This window comes from Hyperoodon ampullatus, assembly GCF_949752795.1.
Source record: "Hyperoodon ampullatus genome assembly, chromosome: 14".
Taxonomy (NCBI): Eukaryota; Metazoa; Chordata; class Mammalia; order Artiodactyla; family Ziphiidae; genus Hyperoodon; species Hyperoodon ampullatus.
Genome location: NC_136927.1, coordinates 76,478,918 through 76,502,980, shown reverse-complemented (window position 1 = coordinate 76,502,980; position 24,063 = coordinate 76,478,918). Strand labels below are relative to the sequence as shown.

At 41.3% G+C, this 24,063-nt stretch overlaps 1 protein-coding gene across 5 annotated transcripts in view; it reads right to left on the bottom strand.

Moving 5' to 3' along the window:
* Positions 1 to 681: 681 nt before the first annotated feature.
* ARFGEF2 (ARF guanine nucleotide exchange factor 2) overlaps positions 682 to 24,063 on the bottom strand; it is a gene marked incomplete at its 5' end in the record, with an annotated part of 96,899 nt that continues 73,517 nt past the window's right edge. For all 5 annotated transcript variants that reach the window (XM_079719569.1, XM_079719565.1, XM_079719566.1 and 2 more), the window contains 13 exons: positions 682 to 1,273; positions 1,828 to 1,945; positions 3,808 to 3,946; positions 5,601 to 5,769; positions 9,125 to 9,255; positions 12,145 to 12,259; positions 13,438 to 13,492; positions 13,601 to 13,739; positions 14,600 to 14,735; positions 18,272 to 18,401; positions 18,551 to 18,681; positions 20,597 to 20,757; positions 22,994 to 23,166. In XM_079719569.1, the coding sequence (XP_079575695.1) occupies positions 1,097 to 1,273; positions 1,828 to 1,945; positions 3,808 to 3,946; positions 5,601 to 5,769; positions 9,125 to 9,255; positions 12,145 to 12,259; positions 13,438 to 13,492; positions 13,601 to 13,739; positions 14,600 to 14,735; positions 18,272 to 18,401; positions 18,551 to 18,681; positions 20,597 to 20,757; positions 22,994 to 23,166 (1,774 nt within the window). In that variant the 3' untranslated portion in view covers positions 682 to 1,096. The remainder of the gene's footprint in view (positions 1,274 to 1,827; positions 1,946 to 3,807; positions 3,947 to 5,600; positions 5,770 to 9,124; positions 9,256 to 12,144; positions 12,260 to 13,437; positions 13,493 to 13,600; positions 13,740 to 14,599; positions 14,736 to 18,271; positions 18,402 to 18,550; positions 18,682 to 20,596; positions 20,758 to 22,993; positions 23,167 to 24,063) is intronic.

Below are 24,063 nucleotides of genomic sequence, written 5' to 3'. Positions count from 1 at the left end.
TGTGCTGGACCACAACAGCACAGGTCTGCTCGGGTTCAACCCATGACACGTGGCTGGGGGAGGCTCACAGGAGCCACCCTTCTCACGCAGAGCCCCCACCCCCTCTCTCTGGAGGGACCTTGCGTGGGGACTGTGCCCAAGCAGGGACACTAACCACTGGTACACCCACTATCCCGAGGTACAAAGAAAAGGGTTCCTCAGATATAAATTAATTCTCTTAAATTACTACTTCACTTTTGTTACTGCTTCATATATTAGATGGACAATGTATTCTGGAAATTTTAATACCCCTCCACAAATACTTACTTCACTGAAGACTAATCATCTTCATTCAATTGTTGACTTTTTCCTATAGACTTTTTCTCCCCCAGTTACTAAAACAGGGAGAGCCAGGAGGCACTACATTTGTTTTTTAAACCTTGCAAGCTCTTAATTCTAACTTAATTACTAAACTCTGCCTTCAATCAAATCCTCAGTAATCTTTTTTGTCAAATGCTTTAAAAATCACCCAGACGTTAACAAATGAAACAGAAAAAAAAAAAAAACCCAAAAAACCCAACCCTTTTCCCCCTACCTTTCCCCAAACTAATATAACTACAGTTGACTCACAACTGACAAAAACACTCAAACTTCTCTAGCACACTCAAACAACAAAAGATCCCAGCGTATTTTAGGTGGCACTCAGCCGTTACAAGAAATTTTATTAACATACTTTCTAATAATCACAAACCTATACAGCTATGCTCAGTATCTTCAAGGAGAGCGACTTCCTCTGACAGAACATCTACAGCCAATCGTGGGAATTTGCTTGAGAATGACGGCAAGTGCAATGACAGATATGACAGGCAGTTCAATCGGTAAAGTGGAATGACAGATGAGACAGACTCCCCACCTACTGTGTTAACTGGGTGCGCAACAGTTTAGGGAAATACCACAACGCCTCAGTCGGGGACTCTGACGGAACCATCTTTATCCAGGCCATTCTGAGCTCCAGGATGCCGACTTTCTACGGTCTGACCCTTCCCGAGATGTGCCAGGCAGAGGCGGCGTGGTGACAGTGCTGCAGAGCTGCAGCAGTGGCCCGGAGGGGCCAGGGTTACCATACTGGTGACGGGGTCCCTGGTACCTGGGATGGCTCTTCTGGAATCCATATCTTATACACAACACCTATCCTTAGGAAGAACTTCCGCAGAACTGCTCGGAGCTCAGGAATCAGGTCAAACTGCATAATTTCACACAAGTAGGGGTAGTACATTGAAGCATGTGCTTTAAACTTGAGGTGGGAGAAACAGAGAGAGAGAAAATTAGACATGGAACTATTTTTTGGCACTAGTTTTTCAAAAGTATTCATCTCACCCTGGAACTTCTTGCAAATAATATTGGTGTTTTTTCTGGCTATTAGAAAGTAGGTGCAAAAAGTTGTAAATTAAAACTTCTTTTAATTATATTTAACTACTAACACAAACTATTTGGGGACAACCTTGCTACCAAAGTCAACTTTCATTTTAATAAATCAAGTTTCCAGTTCTAAACCAGTGTTTCACAATCTCAACCCTCCCTTCCAACAAAGCCACACTGAAAATCACGGTAGCTGTTTAACAGCAACCTGCCTGGCTTCAACTTCAGCCTTTCTCCGCTGGGGCTCTTTGAGAGAAAAAGCCCCAATAACCCCAGGCACTCATTGTTTGTAATTAATTAACTTCTCTCCGATGCATCTAGAATGGTGCTAGTTATGTAACCATCCTTGGAAGAATGAGGAAAGTAGTTACTTCAAAGTCTCAATGAAAAGCCAACCCAAATCCCAGTGGAGACGTTACTTGTTTATACCTTTTCATCGTTTATTTTGAGGGTTTTTGTTAGAAGTAACAATAGGAGACTTGTCCAGGCCTCCCGATGGCTTTCAGAGTTCACCGTGATGAAATAGGCCAGCGCCTCGCTGCACACACTAGAAGAATCAGAAGGGGGGTGGGGGGTGTGATGTCAAATAAAAGAGGAACATCTCACATTCCACTGGAGTGAAGAACTCTTTATTCTTTTATTATTCATTTATTTTTAAAAAATCTTTTGGCTGCGCTGTGCAGCGTGTGGGATCTTAGTTCCCCAACCAGGGACTGAACCCCTGGCCCCTGCTGGAAGCATGGAGCCTTAACCACTGGACCGTCAGGGAAGTCCCAAGAACTCTTTATTCTTGCAATTAAGTATTTAGTGAACACCTGCTCTGGCTGTGCCATCTTGAACAAATCCTGAGCCTCAGTTTGCTTAGCTGTAAAATGGGAATAAATAACTGCACCAAACTCAAGGGGCTGCTGTGAAGATGAAATGAAGCAAGTACATTAAACGTTAGCCCAGTGCAGGCCTGGCACGTGGCTGGGGCTCAATCAGGGTTTGCAGCACAATCAGCACAAGAGCCTGTTACCCACAGTTAACCATGAACTGTCTTTCTTTTCCCACATCGCACACAACGGCTATTTTTAAAACATGTTGTGCTAAAAACATATATGTATCTCCTTTAGAGAAACTTTATGAGACTATGTAGGTAGTTCTCTTTTGGGCTTGATGTAAATTGAAATGAGCTGCTGATGTCCTCTTTAATTAATTCATTTTTCAGTTTATGACTTGTCATATATTCTCATTGCAAGACGATTGAAAAGTGCAAAAATTATAGAAGAGAAAAAAATTCCCATAATTCCGTCATCCTAAGAGACACATAACAATATTCTGGAATAGGAAATATTCCAGGTTTTTAAAAAACATTACTGAAAAATCACAAGTATATATGGTTTTACATCCTGCTTTTTTGTGGTGAAACTTGTATTATGAGCATGTTCCCACATCAAGGAAAATTATTTTTTAAAAACTTCATTTTAAAAAAAAATTTATTTTTTGGGGGGCCACGCTGTGCAGTTTGTGGGATCTCAGTTCCCTGACCAGGGATTGAACCTGGGCCACGGCAGTGAAAGCCCGGAATCCTAACCACTAGGCCACCAGGGAACTCCCCAAAACTTCATTTTTAAAGGCTGCATAATATTCTATCATAGGATATACCACAATGTAGTTATCGATTCCACAGTCGAGCTGCTTTAAGTGTTTTCTCTTTATAAGTCTGCAATGAATGTTCTCTGTGGGAATCCTGATTCCCTAACAGTGGATTACTGAGTCAAAGAAAGAGATTGAACACTTTAAGGCTCTTGATATATATATAATGCCCCCTGATTTCCAGAAATCTGAGAGTGAGTGTCTTTATCTCGTGTTTGCCAGCACTGCATGTTAATGTTTTCAAATCTTAAAGGAGCGAAAGGAGGCTTAGACATAGCATCTTGCTCACAGTTGCCCAAGAAACTGGGTGACAAAGATCTAGTTCTTTGCAGGGGGCTCTCTCAATGCCATCCACTGCCGGCCCACTGCTGCATTTCCACACAAAGTAAGTACATCCTGGTACCCACACGATTCTAATACGTTCCTCTTGGGAAGAAGGGATGGTGGGATGTTAGAGCTGACAGTGCTCTAAAGAGGACCCAGTCAGGACTTCAATCCAGGCTGCATGACTCTGAGCTCAGAGCACTTTTCCCTGCCTATGTTTCTGTGCTTTAAACAATGTTGAATGGAAGAAATGAGGCCCTGCCCTCTTCAGGGCATTAAGAAAAGTGAAATAGAAGAACCAGATAGGATGAAAAAACAAAAAGGAAAACACCTGGTGAGGGTGTCAGCATATAGGTATTTTTCTACTACTCTTTTCAAATCACAGTATTGTTATGAAGCATCTGTGTATTACAGGTAAGAAATTTAATCAGAAATCATTCTTCTTACGTTAAAAGTCGCTGCTGTATTTCTTCCCAGGAATCCCTGCGGTTCTCATCGACATACATTCGAAACAGGATCCTCAGACAACAGGCCAGGCTGCTGGTTTCTTGTTTTAGAAGGTTGGGTTTAGACTTGCCCTTAAAACCTGGAGATCAGATATAGTCATATAAATAGTGCACACTTCCAGGGTAATGCTGAGAAATCACGTGGGAAACTAATTGAGTTACTTTAGGAAATACTGAAAGATCTCACATTTTTAATATGGCTCAATTGTGATACCAGATGAGGCAGCCCTGACATCTCATCCTCCCCACAAGATACACTTTGCTCAACACCCTGAGCTGTTCTCCATTCAGACTCTGTTCACTGGCTAGTGAAGCCATTCATTTCATCTTCTCAAGTGTAACAGCTCTTAAGAATTCTAGAATGTCTCTGACTTGCTAGATTTTTTTCACAAACCACATATAAGAACACGTTTTGTTTTTGTTTTTTTTTGAGAACCAACATGATAATTATTTTATTTTTCTAGCCTTCCAAATTAGACCCTCCATTAGAGCATTTTATCATTTGAAAATAAGGACCACTGCCCTAGATGAAAACTGCACAGCAGTTCCTGAAATAGCTCCTCAGTGCGTCTCTGTCATCTCTTCTCCTTCTGCCAATCCATCCCACACACACCAGCCAGAACAATCTTCCATAAGTATCCTTTTCTCTGTATCTCATCCCTGAAGAACACGTTTTCTTAAACAAAGCAATACCAATCTGCCACAGAGATGTGTAAAACCACTCTTATACGCAAAATCTTTTTTTTTTTTTTTTTTTGGCTGCTCCACGCAGCATGTGGGATCTTAGTTCCCCGACCAGGGATCGAGCCTGTGCCCCCTGCAGTAGAAGTGCAGAGTCCTAACCACTGGACCACCAGGGAAGTCCCTAAGCCAAATCTTATTATAGGCAAAGACATAAAACACCTAGATAGTTTAAAGCTATAGAGAAAAATGACATTTTAAAATTATGGATTAAAACAGGCATTTGGGTGGAAAATTCAAGTAATGGTAACAATACAAGAATTATATAAAGTATCACTTTTGTACACAGTTCACAAAATGAGACTCCTACCATCACCCCTGCACATACATGTGTGTCTACACGCACACACATATCACTCACTTCCAGGACTTATATATTTATTTGTACAGGTGGGAGAGAAAACCCCTAAAAGCCTCAAAAAAATGTATGAATGCTTTTGTTGCTCCTAGATGACCACACTTTTTATATCATCATACTTAACTTTACATACATACATACATTTATTTACTTATTTATTTATTTACGCTGTGCCGGGTCTTAGTTGAGGCATGTGGAATCTTTTAGTTGTGGCATGTGGGCTTCTTAGTTGTGGCATGCAGACTCTTAGTTGCGGCACGCATGCGGGATCTAGTTCCCCAACGAGGGAATGAACCTGGGCCCCCTGCATTGGGAGTGCGGAGGCTTAGCCACTGGACCACCAGGGAAGTCCCTAACTGTACAATCTTAACCTAATGTAAAATTTCTTGCCCTTGCTAGATCAATTAAACTCTACCAATTCATTTTTCCATCAAATACTTACTGAGAGTCTCCCGTGTGCCGGACAATATTCCTGGTACTAGGATGAAATTTCCCTTCTCTCTCCCTCAAGCATGAAATATCTGGTAAGTTATTCCAGCTGTGTGTACCATGCCAGGAATTTTCCAAAGGCTTTAATGTTTTAGGATGGTGACCAGTGTGACCACCTGTCCCATCTGCTGTGCTTCCTCCCTTACCTGCTCGCCACAGGACAGTCCGTTGCTCGTAATTGGAGTTGAAGGCCTTTGAGAATGAATGGGACTCCTGCAAGCAGTCTAAGAGCTTGAAGAGATGCTGGGAAGACATGCACTTATACATGCCCTGGTCCTCTGTCTCTATATGGATATCTGCATCCAGCGTGTCTTGCTAGAGAGGGGAGGATAAGAGAGCTAAGTAAAGAAGATGGAATGGTTTTGGACACTGTGGTATCAGACAGAGATCATCGTAACTCTCCAGAAGTCCTCCTCTCTATAATGTACACTTCATTCCTCAATACCCTGAAATGTTTTCCATTTAGACTCTGCTCACTGGCTGGTGAAAGAATATGCTGAGCTCTTGCATGATGGCAGGCTTTGCTGGCCAGAGTTTCAGTTTTGTCAGTACTGCTTTCATTGCATGAACAGGAGTGTGTACTTCTCCAATTATTTCACTACAGGATTGCACTGTCCTCTTTTTATTTTATAAAGAAATTGGAAAATGAGAAAATCAAACTGTAGTGCATGTGATAGAAGGTGTGAGTCTCAAAACATACTCACTGAAAGAAATTGTTAAGCAAGGCCCAAGTGGCATCTTTAGCCTCATCAGGTGATTAATGAACTTTAATAAGATTGACAACTGTGTTTCAAATGTGAAGGGAAAAACCATAGAAATAGGTATGGAACGCTAGAAATTTTTATTGAACGTGTTGCCTAAAATAATTAGGGATTATTAGACATAATTAAGGATTTTATATTTGTTGAGCCCTCTAGGAATAGACCACAACCCTCCCTAGAAGCCAGAGGTTACAAAAGGGCAGAGTTTGCAATACTCCCCAAATTGATCTATAAATTCAATGTAATCCTTATCAAAATTCCAACTGACATCTTTGCAGGAATTAACAAGCTGATCCTAAAATTCATATGGAGATGTAAATGACATGGAATAGCCAAAATAGTCTTGAAAAAAGAAGCACAAAGTTGGAAGACTCATACTTCCCTATTTCAAAACTTACTAAAAAAACGACAGTAATCAAGACAGTGTGGTACTGGCATAAAGAGAGACATATAGATCAATGGAACAGAACTGAGAATCCAGAAATAAATCCTCATATTTATGGTCAAGAGATTTCCAACATGGCTATCAGAACAATTCAATGGGGAAAAAACAGTCTTTACATCAAATGGTGCTGGGATAATTAAACATCTACATGCAAAAGAATGAAGGCAGACCCCCTATCTCCCATCATATACATAAATAAACTCAAAAATGGATCAAAGACCTAAATATAAGAGCTAAAATTATGAAACTCTTAAAAGAAAATGTAGGCCTAAATCTTTGTGACCTTGAATTAGGCAATGCTTTCTTAGAAATAACTTTAAAAGTACAAGTAACTAAAGAAAAAATAGTAACTTGGACTTTATCAAAATTAAAAACTTTTGTGCTTCAAAGGACACCATCAAGAAATTGAAAAGACAATGTACAAAATGGGAGAAAATAGGTGCAAATCATATATCTATCTGATAAGAGACTAATAACTAGAATATATAAAAACTCTTACAATCCAATGATAGAAAGATAAATAACCCAACTTAAAACTGGGCAAAGGATTTGAACAGACATTTCTCCAAAGATATACAAATGGCCAACAAGCACAAAAGATGCTCTACATCATTAGTCATTAGGGAAATGGAAATCAAAACCACAAAGAGATACTACTTCACACACACTGGGATGGTTATAATAATTAAAAAAAAAAAAAGACAGTAACAACCACTGGTGAGGATGTGAAGAAACTGGAACCTTCATACATTGCTGATGGGAACGTAAAATAGTCTAGCTGCTCTGGAAAACAGTCTGGCAATTCCTCAAAAAAGGTAAACACTGAGTTACCATATGACCCAGCAATTCCACTCCTAGGTATATACTCAAGAGAATTAAAAACATATGTGCACATTAAAATTTGTATAAAAATGTTCACTGCAGCATTATTCATAATAGCCAGACAATGGACACAACCTAAATGTCCATCAACTGATGAATGGATAAACAAAATGTGGTACAGCCATACAATGGAATATTATTCAGTCATATATAAAAATGAAGTACTGATACATGCCACAATACGGATGAGCCTGGAAAACATTATGCTAAGAGGCCAGGCACAAAAGCTCACATATTACATGATTCCAGTAATATGAAATATCCGGAATCAGACAAATCCATAGAGACAGAAAATAGATTAATGGTTGCTAGGGCTGGGGCAAGGAGGGAGTGGCAAGTGACACTGATGGTTAGGGCGTTCCCTTTTGCAGTGGTAAAAATATTCTGGTGCAGACAAAGAGAATGGACTTGAAAACATGGGGAGGGGGAAGGGTAAGCCGAGATGAAGTGAGAGAGTGGCATGGACATATCTACACTACCAAACGTAAAATAGATAGCTAGTGGGAATCAGCCGCATAGCACAGGGAGATCAGCTCAGTGCTTTCTGACCACCTAGAGGCGGGGGATAGGGAGGGTGGGAGGGAGACGCAAGAGGGAGGGGATATGGGGATATATGTATATGTACAGCTGATTCACTTTGTTATACAGCAGCAACTAACACAACAATGTAAAGCAATTATACTCTAATAAAGATGTTAAAAAAATATTCTGGAATTAGACGGTGGGGATATTTGCACAACTCTGTGAATATACTAAAGCCACTGAATTGTATACTTAAAAAATAAAACCAAAAACCGAAAAAGGACAGCCTTTGTGCTGGATCTGGCCAACAGATGTATTTTGTTGATCAATAATTATAGTATTTAATAAACAAGAGATGCCCTATATGAGAAAAATCTTGATTTCTGACTCCTCTTGAAAAACTGGAAGACCATCCCAGCTTGACCCACCTGACAGCAACTTGCCCCTGGTGCTGGAGGTGGCTGGGCTCTGGCGGGCCTCAAGCTCGGTGGTTCCCATTGTCCCACCAAGCCTGCCACCCACACTCACAGCATCTCCCAGCCCCTGAAGCACTTAAGTTTGCAACCCATGGTGTAAGGTTACTGTCCAACTTTTGGACAACAAATTCTGTTTCCAAGCAAACCATATATATAAAAGGTTGCACATAGAAAACAAAAAAGTGCACTTCCTGAAGGAAAAATTGGTACCTTTATCCACATATTTTCCCTCTCAGTGATTCATGGTTAAACTGTATATCAATTATAAGGAATAGTCCCTGTGATTAATAACACATTTTTTTCGAAGCACCAAGGTGGGGGGTGGAGTCTGAGTAGTAGTATGCTGGTAAACTGGCTCTCGGTGAGGGTGGGGGGAGAAAATGCCTGATTTTTAGCGTTCGGTGATTTCGGTGGTGTAAATACTCCCATCGTGGCCAGTTTTAAGTTACTAGTACCCTGTCACTGAACGTGGGCCTGGGAGCAGTGAGCATGCTGGGCTCTTACAAGCCAGTCTCACCAGGCTGCAGCACACCACCGCACCTGAACCACCTCCCCTCAGATGCCCTTCTTCAGGCCACTCTCACCTGGGCAGCAACCATGTGCTCCGCATCTTCCTTTTTGCTCGTTGCAGGGTAGAACACGATGTTGTCAATGGTCTGTATCAATTCCAACTGGACCACGCACTTGATGAGGAGGCTGGCAAACAGTTTCTGATCTATATTAGATGATAAAGATTAACCCTAATAATGATTCAGCCAGTACTGAATTCACTGAGCTCTGACTATGTGCCAGGCATGGTTCTTGATGCTGTGGCATGAACAGTGAATAAGCTGGACAAAAATCCCTGCTCCCGTGGCAGAGACAGACAGTAAACAAGCTACTTAAGTTAAGATGGAGTACGTGAAACGATGAGGACATCAGGCAGGGATGGGGATATGGTAGGGACGGTGTCAAGGTGGGGAAGCAAGTTTAAACAAGCTGGTCAGGAAAGGTTCTCTCTGAAAATAAGCTCCCTGAGCAAAGACCTGAAGACGGGGAGGGAGTCAGCGATGCAGGTCCCATGTCCTCTGGCACGTTCTTCTGCTGCCTGAAGGGTCACTCCTACAGACCAGCTCTGGACTGTGCTCTATCCACAGGAGGCTACAGGTTCCTGCGGTAGCTGGGAGCCGACTCTCCAAAGGGCTGAATCTCAGTCTTGAGGGGCGGGGGGTGGTGGTGGGGGGGGGAGGAGGGTGCGGCTTATTTAAGCTCTTAGTTCCTGGATCACTTTCTGTCTGTGGAGCTGCTTCCCACATTTTCTGCTTCCATATCCCTCAGAGTCTTCTCCTACTTCTTTCAGTGGTTAGCCCTCTTTGACTAGTTAACAATTCTTTTTTTTTAAATTTTTTAAACTTTATTTTATTTTTTAAATTTTTCATTTATTTTTTTTTTTAACAATTCTTTATGTAGAATTTTCCCTGTTCAAATTATTGGTGTGGTTTCTGCCTACTGATCAGACTCTGACTAATGTCTCATCTTCTCAATCCCTGGGCTCAGGGACAGCCCACGTCTGGCACTTTGTAAGTGTTGGCTGATTTGACTACAGTAAAAGTAGAGCTTCCTTTTCAACTTGTTAAAGAATCAGAATGTTGAAAATATTAAATAAACATTAAATAAAAACAAGGAGTTGGGTCATCTTCAAGCTTTTGAAAGCGACTGTGAAATTATATATATGCATATAAAAATTCTCCATGCAGAATTAGTTTTTTTTTTGGCCGCACCACAGGGCATGTGGGATCTTAGTTCCCCGACCAGGGGCTGAACCCATGGCCCCTGCAATGGAAAGGCAGAGTCTTAACCACTGGACCACCAGGAAGTCCCCAGAATTAGTTTTAATGGAAAAAGTGTACAGTGGAATTGCAACAGTTTTACATTTAACATATGCCAATTCAATGACACCATCTTGGACCAAAAAGAAAAAGAAAAAAACCAATACGAGTGGTGTAAGAGATTCTGCCTGCTGCTCTATTCACTGAGCTCATGCCCAGAAGGGAGGCTGAGATGGGAGCCTGGGAGAAACAAAGCACTGTTCCTTGAAGGAATGGCAGGGGTCTCAAGCCCCAGACATCTCTTAGAGCATAAACATCTTGCTGCACTCAGTGGTTCCATTTAAAGAAATGTCTACTTGCCCCTCCCACACAAGCCAACCCCTTTGTTTGGGGCTGATGAGGAAACAGCTTCTCTCCTTGGACATTGGAGAGACACTGGCTATGCTGCAGACACAGAGGAGCAGCCCGTCAGTCTCCAACATGGCACCTCCTGAAAGGATTCCATATTTTTTGTGCCTTCAAAAGATAACAGTGACCACACTGGGCTTTGTCTAATGTGCTGCTTCAGAAGTTTAATGTCAGTGTGAACACCTACAAACTGGCATGTTGAGAAGAGGCTGAAACTGCTATGAAGAAAAATAATGGGGACCACAACTTTAAGAAGACCAGACTAATACCAGAAAAGTTCCAATTTCTCAGTCAGCCAAAAGGGTCTGAACCCCGACTCTACTACATATTGGCAAGTCATGTCATCTAAGGCCCAGTTCACTCAAATGTAAAACAGTACTGCCTCAAAGGGCAAGCACAAGGATCACATGAGAGTACACACATGGGACACACAGTGCTGTGCCTGGCTGAGAGCAACTGCGAAACCTATTTGTTTAAATGACAGGGAAACACACCATAAGCAACATTAAGAGAGAAATTAGTAAAAGTAATTTGAAACTCATATCCAGAAAAGGGATATCTAACACATAAAGAGCCCCCCACCCAAACCAATAAAAAGACAATAATCAATACAAAATGAACAAAGATTATGAATAGATAGCTCATCGAAATTGTTCTTAAACACATGAAAAACTGCTCAATTTCATTCATAATTAGAAAACTGCAAATTAAAACTACTCAAGAGATACCAAATAGCACCTACGTATTCCCAGAGATCATGTAAATAGGTACAACCTTAACAGGCAGCAATGGGGAATTATCTATCAAAATAGCAAATGCACTTTCTCTTTTAACCTAGCAATCTTTTTTTCTGGGAATTTACCGTAGAGATAAACTCACAAATAACACATGTGTTAGGTGATTCAATGCAGTATTGTTTATAACAGAAGGAGACTGGGAATAACATAAATGTCCAGGTAGGAACCGAATTAAGCAAATAATAGCACATCTACAGCCTGCAGCAATGTACAAAAGAGTGTGAAAGCACTTTAGGTACTGATTTTGAATGATCTATAAGCTATATTAAGTGAAAAAGGAATAATGCACAGTATTCTATAATTTGTATAAAAAGGAGTGGAGAATTCATATATAAACATAGATACATATTGTATGCTTGTGTATGTGAATATGCATTTGCTTGCATATGAGCAAAATGTCTCTAGAAAGGTATATAAGAAACTGGTGACACTGGCTGCCATGAGGGAAGGGACAGGCAGACTGAGGCCCAGGGGTGAAAGAAAAGCTTATATCCTGTTTACCTTTCTGCACCTTCTGAATATTTGAATCATGTAAACATGTTACCTATTTTAAACAAACAAACAAACAAACAATAAAGAAAGTGGTCTTACTTGCATACGGTCTAGCTTTCCAGCTGTCATCGGTCGGGTTAGAGAGTTGGCTCTGGCCTCTCTCAGAGGCATTTTTATCTATGCTGCTTAAAGACTGGCGGTCTAGATCCACATCCTAGAAGTAAACCGGAGAGAAACACAATGTTCATTTCTCGGTCCACAATTCAGTACCCGGACAGAGATGAGCCTGTTTTAACACTGCTGGCCCAACTTGAATCTGTGTCTTGCTCAGCCTGAAGTATAAAAGTAGCACTTCTCAGAGGCTGCATGGGAGAGATTACAAATTTCAATAACTTCTCCCTCCCATTAAAATTTCACATTTTCTGATTCCAACTTGGACGGCATTTCTCTACATACTATGAGTTCATGATGAGTGTGACAAATTTTTAATGAGCTCAAGTTCAAAAATAAATGAGCACGGTAGCTAGGCTTTTTTTTTTTTTTTTAAAGTTGACAGCAGAAAGTTAAAAAACAGAGAATGTTTATATAATGTGCTTCATTTTTAAGTTGCTATATCCCAAATGCCTTTTAAAATCTAATGGCTTTATAGGTATTTGGAAATAGAAGCTAATTAGACAAACCCCCTTGTAAACCAAAGTATTTTAAAGTGACACGTGAATTAGAACTTTTTTATGGGGCCTTACACAACAAATAAAAACTACTATTTCATTGGTGGAGAGGAAAGTGCTCCTTACATAGGAGGGCAATAAATAAGGATAATGACACCAAAGCGATATTTATAACAGTGAAACACCAGAACTGACGAGTGTCTAACAAGGGAAAATTTGTTAAATAAATTACAATAGTGTGCAGCCACTGAAGAGGCTGTTCTCAGAGAATATTTAAGAATATGGAGGGACTTCTCTGGGGGTCCAGTGGTAAAGATGCCACACTTCCAATGCAGGGGGCGTGGGTTCAAACCCTGGTCAGGGAACTAAGCTCCCACATGCCATGCAGAGGGCCCCCCCAAAAGAAGGAACATGGAAAAATGCCCACAGTGGTGTTAAGTAACACATTATGTACAAAGTGAGCCCAAATTGCAAACATGTGGGTTGTGTGTGCTCAGTCACATAAATAAGAAACCAGAAGTGTTTTGTGGTTTTTATTGAGTGAAGTGACTTATTTCCTTAACACTTTTCTGTACCTTCTAAAAAGTATTTTAATGAACATAGTGCTTAGCTCTTAAAACCTTTTCTACTCACTTCCCAACAGAAAAGCACAAACCCTTCGGGCTGCTTAATTTTTTACTATAATATGTGATCAGAGAAAAGACAACTGAAAAAAAAATCCTACCAAATGTTTTTCTGATGGATCTTCCTCCATTCCTACAGGTCTCCATGTCAGCAAACTAAAGGGAATGCAAGAGAAGGAAATGAATCAGTGTGAAGGGCAACCCGGAGCTTTAAAATAACCACTGAAAGTAGAAATAAACAGCAGTAATCACATTAACACTTACACATGTGGGATGGTTGTTTTGAAAATATCCAACATACAATTGCATGTTTTGTCCCAGACGTCAGAACTGAATTTCTCTCCATTGGATATTACTAAGTTTTCTAAGCAATTTGTACCTGATCGAGCCAACTGCTCATTATCTGCAAAATAAAACATCTATCATTAAACTTCAAATGCCGTTTTGATCCCAACCTGATTGCTGATGCTTCCTATCGTGAGGTAGAGACAATGCAACTGTTTGGGCTTGTTGGCTTCTAATTAATGAAGCACTGGTACGGACGGTAAAATTTTCAGTTTTAAGTAGGCTATAAAGAGGCAGAATTATTTATCATGCTATATTGCTAGGGATGGAAGAAGGTCAACATTTTGCTACTTAATTAACTGGCTCCTTGTTCGAGAAATGGTAAAGTAACACAGAAAATATTAGACCAGTGTTTCTGAAAACTTAGTCACTCAAACATTACATTTCCCATTTTTGCTGTGTATCAACTGTTTTATCAGTTACTTGAAAACTGAGTACTCTTTGAAAAACTTAACTAAATTAAGCCTTGTCCTAAGCCAAATCTATCTATGGGATCCAGGTCTAATGTGCTACGTGGGTATTTTTCGTAATACATACTAAAATAAACACATAAGTACTCAAAACCAAGAATGTCCATTGATGAAGCTGTTGATCTTGATTCTCACAGTACAGTTAAAAAACATTTTATTTTAGAAAATTTCAAACATACACAAAAGTAGAAAGAATAGTAATATACAAAGGTACATCTTTTGAGATTTAAAATTTACTATATCCCACCTTAAAAGAAATGCTTTATAAACTGACTTGGTGGAAAGACTGTTTTTATTTTCTAATTAAATTTTAAAAATACACATTTTCACCTATTAAATTATACACTGTACTCCTTGGCATTACATCCATGCTTTTATATACTGAAAAAATTAATCTCTCGTTAAGGACTATGTCAAGAAAAATGATGCCTAACCACATAAAGAATACCTTGTTTTACACACCACTGCAACTGTGCAAATACATCAGAAAGAAGAACTTCATTCAAAGCTTCATAGAACTGGGTAAATACGTCACAAATAGCATAAAGTGCATGATTGCAAGTTGTTGTCATCCACTCAGATTTCTGGAAAAACAATTAAAAGATAATGTTTAAAAGCCACTCTCCCTGCGGTGAGATGGGCATTCTCACATAACATTGGTAAAATGTTCTGAAAAGCAATTCAGCACTAGGTAGCAACTGTCTTAAAATGTTCACATCCACTGATGTGATAACACTACTTCCAGTAATGGACCCTGAAGAAATAATCAAAGATCTGTGGCTGAAGGTTTAGAATAAAGATGTTTACCAACACTGGTATTTATATACTGTAAACACAGACATAAACTAATGCTCAGTAATGTGGCAATTAAATTGAGTACATCCATATGACAGAATATTAAGTCATTCAGTGATACTTCCAAAAAATTTTTGTTATGCTAAATATTCACACCTTACACCAAAAATTTAAATACTAAAAATGATGTTAGATAGACATTTTTCCAAAGAAGATATACAAATGGCCAACAGACAAGGTGCTCAAAATCAATTATCAGAGAGATGCAAATCAAAACCACAATGAGATATCACCTCATGCCTATTAGAATGGCCATCATCAAAAAGACAAGAGATAACAAATGCTGGGGAGAATGTGGAGAAAAGGGAACCCTTGTGCACTGTTGGTGGGAATGTAAATTGGTGCAGCCACTGTGGAAAACAATATGGAGGTCCCTCAAAAAATTAAAAATAGAACTACCATATGATCCAGCACATTCTACTTCTGGGTATATGCCTAAAGGAAACAAAAACACTATGTTGAAGAAATATATCCAACCCCCTGTTCGCAGCATCATTATTTACAATAGCTGAGACATGGCAACAACCTAAGTGTCCATCAACAGATGAACGGATATAGAAAATGTGATATATATACACATAATGGAATACTATTCAGCCATAAAAAAGAAAGTCCTGTCATTTGCAATAACATGGATGGAACTTGAGGGCATTACACTAAGTGAAATAAGTCAAAGACAAATACTGTATGATCTCACTTATATGTGGAATCTAAAAATAAACCCCAAAACCCAAAGAACAAAAACCAAAAAACACCCAAAACCAAACTCAGAAAAAAAGATCAGATTTGTGGTTCAGGATGGGGATGGGGAACTGGATGAAGGGGGTTAAAAGGTCCAACTTCCAGTAATAAGATAAATAAGTCCTGGGGATGTAATGTATAACATGATGACTATAGTTAACACTGCCGGATGGTATACCTGAGAGTTGCTAGGAGAGTAGATCCTAAACGTTCTTCTCAGAAGGAAAAAGAGAAGTTTTTTTCTCTTTTCCTTTCTATCTACATGGGATAATGGATGTTAACTCAACTGACTGTGTTAATCATTTCACAATACATGTAAATTGAGTCATTCTGCTGTACCCCTCAAACTTATACAGTGCTTTATGCCAATTATATCTCAGAAAGCTGAAAATAAAAAAAATAAAAATGTCACGAAATTACCAACGGAAATATATAGAGATATTTATAAATTAAGGAAAAGGGAAAGGTTGCTAAGCATGATTTCCAAAGTGGAAACTATAAAGTAAAAAACTAATAGATTGGGTTACTTAAAAGCTAAAATTTTCCGGGCTTCCCTGGTGGCGCAGTGGTTGCGAGTCCGCCTGCCGATGCAGAGAACGCGGGTTCGTGCCCCGGTCCGGGAAGATCCCACATGCCGCGGAGCGGCTGGGCCCGTGAGCCATGGCTGCTGAGCCTGTGCGTCCGGAGCCTGTGCTCCGCAACGGGAGAGGCCACAACAGTGAGAGGCCCGCGTACCGCAAAAAAAAAAAAGCTAAAATTTTCCAAAACAAAAAAGAAACCAAGTGGGCAAAATCATCTGCAATTTATGTAAGGATATTCTATATTATTTTTATACTAAAAAACTCATAAATCAATAGGAAAAAAAGATGAGTAAGTCAATAAATGGGCTAAGGATATGAAAAGGCAATTTGTAAAAGAAGAAATGTAATGATCAGTGACGTGAAGGAAAATAACAGAACCTCACTAGCAGTTAAAAAGCTTTTAAATGTTTTACTCTTGGTCTATCAAATTGATGATTAAATAAACTAAAATATGAAGAGCCGGAGTGGGTGTGGAGAAACATGAACTCCCCTGCATTGCTGACAGCAGTGTAAACGACTACATATGTATTTGGTCAACTCAGAAGTATATATCAAAAGCCTCAGTAACATGTATGCCCCAAACCTGACAGTCAGCCACTTGCCCTAAACAAATAAAGAAATAAGTACAAGTGTAGCTGGAAAAAATGTTCATTATAGTGCTCTTTAAAGAAAGAAAAACGGCAAAGAATTTTCCATGGACTATGGAACATCCACAACTAGGAATGTTTTGCAGTCCTTAAAAACATTGTAGGAAAAAAGTTACAGCTGTGGAAAAAATACTTACGTATTAAGTTAAAAAGTATGTGAGGTGGGATTCCATTTTTGTCAAAAGAAAAAAGCTATGAGATGTACAAACACACAAGAACTATCTGACGGGGTAACAGTGGTTACCAGTGGAAGACTGAAACTGTGGGTGTTTAAATTTTTTTGTTTTCCTGTTTTATAATGAAGAAAACTTTAAAGTAAGATTAGAAAACTGTATGTATACTATAACCTCAACCACATCTGAACCATGTAGAAGACTGGGGGAGTTTGCCACAGCATTGTCTAATTTCGGAATGGTAAAATTATGAATTTTCTGTATATTCCTAATATTCTTTATTAAGCATATGGTACTTTTATACCAGGGGGAGGGCAGAAACACTGTTCCTAAAAGAAGGTAAAAATGTTGCATTCCCACCTAAAAATCTTGGGATAGTACATCCTTCCCTGACCCCCTTGTCCCTAGGGGAGAAATAACAAAGACTCCTAGATGTATCAAACATTCTTTAAAAACAAGGTCTAGGGCTTCCCTGGTGGCGCAGTGGTTGAGAGTCCGCCTGCCGATGCAGGGGACACGGGTTCGTGCCCTGGTCCGGGAAGATCCCACATGCCACGGAGCGGCTGGGCCCGTGAGCCATGGCCGCTGGGCCTGCGCGTCCGGAGCCTGTGCTCCGCAACGGGAGAGGCCACAACAGTGAGAGGCCCACGTACCGCAAAAAAAAAAAAAAAAAAAAAAAAAAAAAAAAAAAAAAAAAAAAAAAAACAAGGTCTAATATTTGCCAACATTATCTCCAGCTGTAACCTCATTAAAAATCCTTTTAATGGATTTTTAAAGGGACGAGAGATGTTCCACATTTTACCAACTGTTCGGAAGTTGATATGAAGCAAATAAGTAAGAGGACCAGTGGGGTGCCTGCGAGTCCAATGCCTGAGGGCCAAGTAGGCAGACGGTGGTGATTTATTTCCCCTCACTCTTCCCCGGATGGGGAGAGTTTCTTAGCACTACTCGATACTGGTAGAAGAAGGCCAGGAAGGGTGTTTCCATTTTCAAAACAGACCCGAAATGGCTCAGTATTTAAGACTTCCGTGTGCTGTGGATGACGATGCAACACCAGACGCAGACAAAGGCTGGAGGGGCTCTTCTCCCATCTCCCCAGGGCAGTGCTTTAGTCATCACCCACCTCCGACTGCTGCTCAGGGAGTTTCATGTTGTCAAAAATCCTGAACACGATTCTGAACAGGTCCTGCCACCAGTGCTTTTCGAAGGTATGGCCATAGCTCTTCATGATCTCGAACATGACCGTGAGCCCTCTGGAGGAAAGAAAGCCAGCATGGAAGAGGGAACGGGTCGGGGAAGAGGACAGCAGAGACGACAGTGGGAGAGCCTGGGGCCAGGGGAGCAGGGGCCGGAGGCTCATTCAGTGACCGAAGGAAGGGGCACCACCCTAGGTCACGGTTACCTTGTCCGTACATCTAGCTTGCATCTGTTAATGATGCAGGAGAGCTCGAAGAGGATGGGGAACCAGCCTCGGACCCAGACTCTGTCGCCAGTAGCCACATTCATGTCGTCACTAGTGTATTCTTGCAGCACCTACAGTGAGAATCACCTCTCAGAGACAGACTAAGCAAGTGAAATAAAGGAACTGAAACAGAACTACACGAAGATTAAAGCCCTGCACATTTTCCTCTCCTGAAAATACCCATTCAGCAAGGGTCTGATGGGAAATCCTGAGGAGACAGAGACAAGCCTGTTCCAAGGGCACATGAGCAGTTTTCCCCTACGAACCTTTGGAACTTAGGGGGCTTTAGAATAAGTTGAGTGGGGCTGACCACAAGAGTCCTGGGGGCAGGAGGTGGTACATTAAGAAAAGCAATAAAGGTCAAATGGTGATAGCAAAATATCCAGGATGATTCAATATCTTAGGTCTTTCTGGAATGTTAGTGTAACATGTATTACTTAAAATAATAGTGGCAGCAGCTACTATTTACTAAATGCTTGCTATGGGTCAGGAACTGTGACGGTGCATTACATGGATTAACAATTCCCACAACAATTCCAGGAAGCAGGTAGAAATAATGGCCCCATTATACAGGTGAGTTAACTGAGGCACTAAGAGATTAAGTAAGCTGCCCAAGGTCATGCAGCTGGGAGTTGGCAATCTTTCCACAGTCTAAGTAGGTAGCCCTACTTTCTGCCCTATCTCTGGGATCTTGAGCCTTCTGTTCCTTAACCACTCTTGAAGTAGTATTGTCTGTGGTAATGGAATTTATTTAACCAACCCTGGTTATTTAACATTAGGCAATTTCTCTCTCTGCTTTGGTTAACTCCCCTGTACAATGGGGATATAATTACCCATCTCGTAGGTCTGATGTGGGATTAAACAAATCTACACACACAAAATGCCTAGAATGTTGCCTGACATGTAGTGAGTACTCAATCAACAGCGGCTCTCATTATCATCACATCTTAATGAACCACTGTAGGGACCAGAGATATCATCTTAGGGGTTTACCCTTCTGTAAAGAATGCTTAAGAAGAGATCTATACAGGCCATCAGTTTAGTTGTGTTCATTTCCACCCAATTTCAGTGTTTTGAGACAGTCAGCTGAACCAAACAGGACTCTTTATTTTTTACTTTTTAAAGGTTTTTTTTTTTTTTGATGTGGACCTTTTTTTTTTTTTTTTTGCGGTACGCGGGCCTCTCACTGCTGTGGCCTCTCCCGTTGTGGAGCACAGGCTCCGGACGCGCAGGCTCAGTGGCCATGGCTCACGGGCCTAGCCGCTCCGCGGCATGTGGGATCTTCCCGGACCGGGGCACAAACCCATGTCCCCTGCATCAGCAGGCAGACTCTCAACCACTGTGCCATCAGGGAAGCCCTGATGTGGACCATTTTTAAAGTCTTTATTGAATCTGTTACAATATTGCTTCCGTTTTATGTTTTGGATTTTTGGCCACGAGGCATGTGGGATCTTAGCTCCCCAACCAGGGACTGAACCTGCACACCCTGTACTAGAAGGTAAAGTGTCAACCACTGGACCGCCAGGGAAGTCCCAAGCAGGCCTCTCTAGAAAGGTGAGATGTAACAGAAAAACCCTAAACATTTTCAGAAGTAAACAAAAGGTCATCTTTAAATGTGATTTCTCAACCACATCACAGTGGCATAATGTCACTTCCTAAAAGAGAGGGTTGTTTTCTTTCAAATAGTAATGTCTTGCTTCTTCAGCTTTGTCAAAATTCATAGCTAAACTACTATTATCATCTACATAAACAACCTGTAGAATACCATATAAAAGTTCAGTGTGAATAAAATAACTTCATACATACAAAATAACATAAAAGGTATAAACCCTGTAATGGCAGCATTCTGAAATAAACACCTAGTTTAGGGGAAACATGCGTTTCTAAAAGAGTAGCTGGAAAGGTCTTTGCCAGGATCAAGGGGTTTTTGCCTACAACTCCTTTCCCCCCTCACAGCCCAAATGAGTACAGAGAGGAAAACCGTACCCGAGGCCTCTCGGAGACATATTTCCCACAGAAGCGGATGAGCCGGATGGCTTCCATGCTAGTGTCAGGGAAAGCAGCATTGCAGGCAAACTCTGATAAGCACTTCACAGCATCCTGAAAGGAATCGATGGCTGCAGGGAAATGATGCTGGAAAATGGTTGCTGGGGAAACAAAGGCACATTTTTTATAAGCCCAGGATTTAGAAATGGGGATTAAACACACACACACACACATACATACACCAGAGATGATTACTTTTGTGAAAATCTAAGGAAAGCATGTCAGTGTCTCTGGAAGACAGGGTTTCTTATTAAATTATTCAGGAATGAATGCATTGAGTACAGCCTGGGCTAAACTACACTGGTTCCTGAGCTCACGCAACGATGTAAAGGCCTAAACAGTCACTGATTCAACAAACATTTGTTGAGTGCTGACTACATGCAAAGCATGGTTATGGGCCCTGGGTACACAGAGGTAACCAAATTTCCTACCTTTGCTCCAATGGGCAAGATGGACAATAATCACCTAAATCTGTAGATATGTAAAATCATCACAGCTGGGGTAAGTGCTGAGTAAGGGGACAGAAGACAGAAAAGGCTAGTGGTGAGGGAAGGGGGACTCTGTGAAGAGGTCCTTTCTGAGAAGTGGCCCTAAGGAAGTGAGAGAGGACAGCCAAGAGGAAACCAAGTTTCACCAGGATGCCAAGGTGTCCGTTTTAGGATGGAGCTTACATAACCATATAAGATATAAAAGTGGATGTGTGGCGGGGGTTGGCCCAGAGGGTCTGCCTGACAGAAGCTGAGCACTATGCAAAGCTCTGGCCCCAGTTCTGTGATTCTGAGCATGTCCCTTAATTCCCCAGCTGTTTCCACCCTAAGACCACACCTCATGCTACCTCACTGGAGCCTTATGAAGACAAAGTGAGATAAAGAAAGTCAGTGCGCTAAAGGTGACAGGCAATTTAGAAACTGAAGGTTTTCAAAACCCTACAAATACCACCTAAGAGAAGAATACGAGGGGAGAGAAGTTTACAAAAAGTTAAACGACCTCAAAAAATCAAAGCTGACCCACTGCTTTACAATTTCCACAAAAACCAAGACAAGTAAACATCTTGTGACATGATGACAGGCAGGACCGGGGACCTGTGGTCAGTGCAGAGTGGAGGGACACTGTACCAGCTCCGGGCTGGCTGCCAGGTGTCAATCTTCCACCACCTCCCAGCCGCATGACCTCAGACAAGTCGTCCTACTTTACTTTTCTGTGCCTGTTTTCCTCTTCAGTAAAATAGGGGGAAATAATGGTATCCACATCAGTGGGTTCAACTAACCCCAGATCGAAAATATTCAGGAAAAAAAAACTGCAGCAAGTTCCAAAAAGCAAAGCTTGAATTTGCTGTGCACCAGCAACTATTTGCATAGCCTTACGTTGTGTTTATGAGTAATCTAGACGTGATTTAAAGTATACAGGAGGATGTGTGTAGATTATATCCATTTCAGCTTAGGGACTTGAGCACCTGTGGATTTTGGTACCCAAGATGTGTCCTGGAACCAGTCTCTCATAGATATGAAGGGATGACTGTAGTCAGTTCTTGTTACTCATGGTACTTGTGTTCTACAAAGTCGCTGTGAACAATGAATTAGCAAATACTGAACCATCTCCTAGGGGAAAAAGGGGTTAGGTTCCTGTGAGGCTCTGGTTACAATACTTTCATCAACCTATTAACACACAGCCTTGTTTTATGTGTGTTTCTGTTTAACTTATTTAATATATTTTGTTGATTCATTAACATTACACTCATGGTCAACAGCTCTATAACTCATGCCTGAACGGAGCTAATCTAAAACATGTATTTTTCTCCATAAAGTACACCACAGTCTCCCTTAGGAACACCTGTCAGCACTTCAGCACTGGGCTATGGACTGGTTTAAATGGCAAAGTCACCAACTAAGACAAAGATGCCAAAAACGTGGCAGTAAGTTTTTACCACAGAAAGGCTACCTGTTTATTTACAGTAAGAGAGCTGAAACACGAAGGCCTTGTTCAACCTCAGCTGGGAACGTGTGCCTTGGGTGACAAGCATTTTGCTGCTCTGTGCATGCATATGTCAGCAAATGACCACAAAAGGGCCAGGAATGTTGGTTTTGGGGTTACATATAAATTTTAGCAAGTAGATGAACTCACAAATGTGGAACCTGCAAATAATGAGGGTCGACTGTGTTTCCTTCCTAGGGTTGTTGAGCACATGTCAAGAGCCCAGCACATCACCTGGCACGTTAGCACATCACAGTGTAGCTAAACAAGGAAGGCCCTTTTGGGAGTAAAATAGATGGGAAAGAAATGATCACCCTTCTGGACTTGCATGTGGTACATTAGTCAGGAGGGAACAGAGACACTTACTGACGATGTGGCCTGTGGTCTGGAAGGCCAGCTCCACGATGTTCCCGTCATGATCCGAGGCAGCCTGGTGGAACACAGCGAAGATGTTCTTCCAGCCTGAGCGGATGTTGGCCGCCTGGGAGTTCACCATCTGGGTGATGCAGCGGATCACCATGTCCCGGATGGTTGGAGACCTGAGAAAAGAATGGGGCAGCCCATGTCATCTGTACTTTGGACAGTGGGAAGATAAATGAATACAGCTCATTGCTTAGAAGCAGCACTTAAAAAAACCACTTTTTAAAGCATGTTGTAATCTACATTCATTAAAAAAAAATTAGAGACAACAAAAAGAAAAAATAGTAAGACAGTCAACATGTCAGTTAGTTGCCTACCCAGCAGTCATCTTCCCACATCCTTAGTAAGTCTGATTTCATCTGGGCAGCAACATGCCCGACCTCAGGGAACCGATCATAAATAATATAAAACAACATGACAATCTTGTCTCATGTGCCAGGACCTCAATCTCCCAGCCTCCCTTGCAGCTAGGGGAGCTACATGACCTGTTCTAACTAATCAGATGTAAGAGAAAATCTATGGGTATGGGAGGGGAGGGATTTCTAGGAAGGTTCTGCTTTTCTCTTAAAAGGAATACACTTGGGGGCTTCCCTGGTGGCACAGTGGTTGAGAGTCCGCCTGCCGATGCAGGGGACACGGGTTCGTGCCGCAGTCCGGGAAGATCCCACATGCCGTGGAGCAGCTAGGCCCGTGAGCCATGGCCGCTGAGCCTGCGCGTCCGGAGCCTGTGCTCCGCAACGGGAGAGGCCACAGCAGTGAGAGGCCCGCGTACTGAGAAAAAAAAAAAAAAAAAAAAGATACACTTGGTAGGCTCTGCCCCTTTTCCTCTTGCTCCCATTCTGATGGGGGGCTCTGCCTCCTTTAATCACTCCCACTGTGAACACGGCATGATGCCTGGAGCTAAAGTCTCTGTCCAGCAATCATGAAACAGTAAACTCAAGGAAGAAAAGCACCCTGTTTATGGCCAAACAAAGGGACAGAAAGAACCTGGGTCCTTGGTTACAATTTGGGCTATG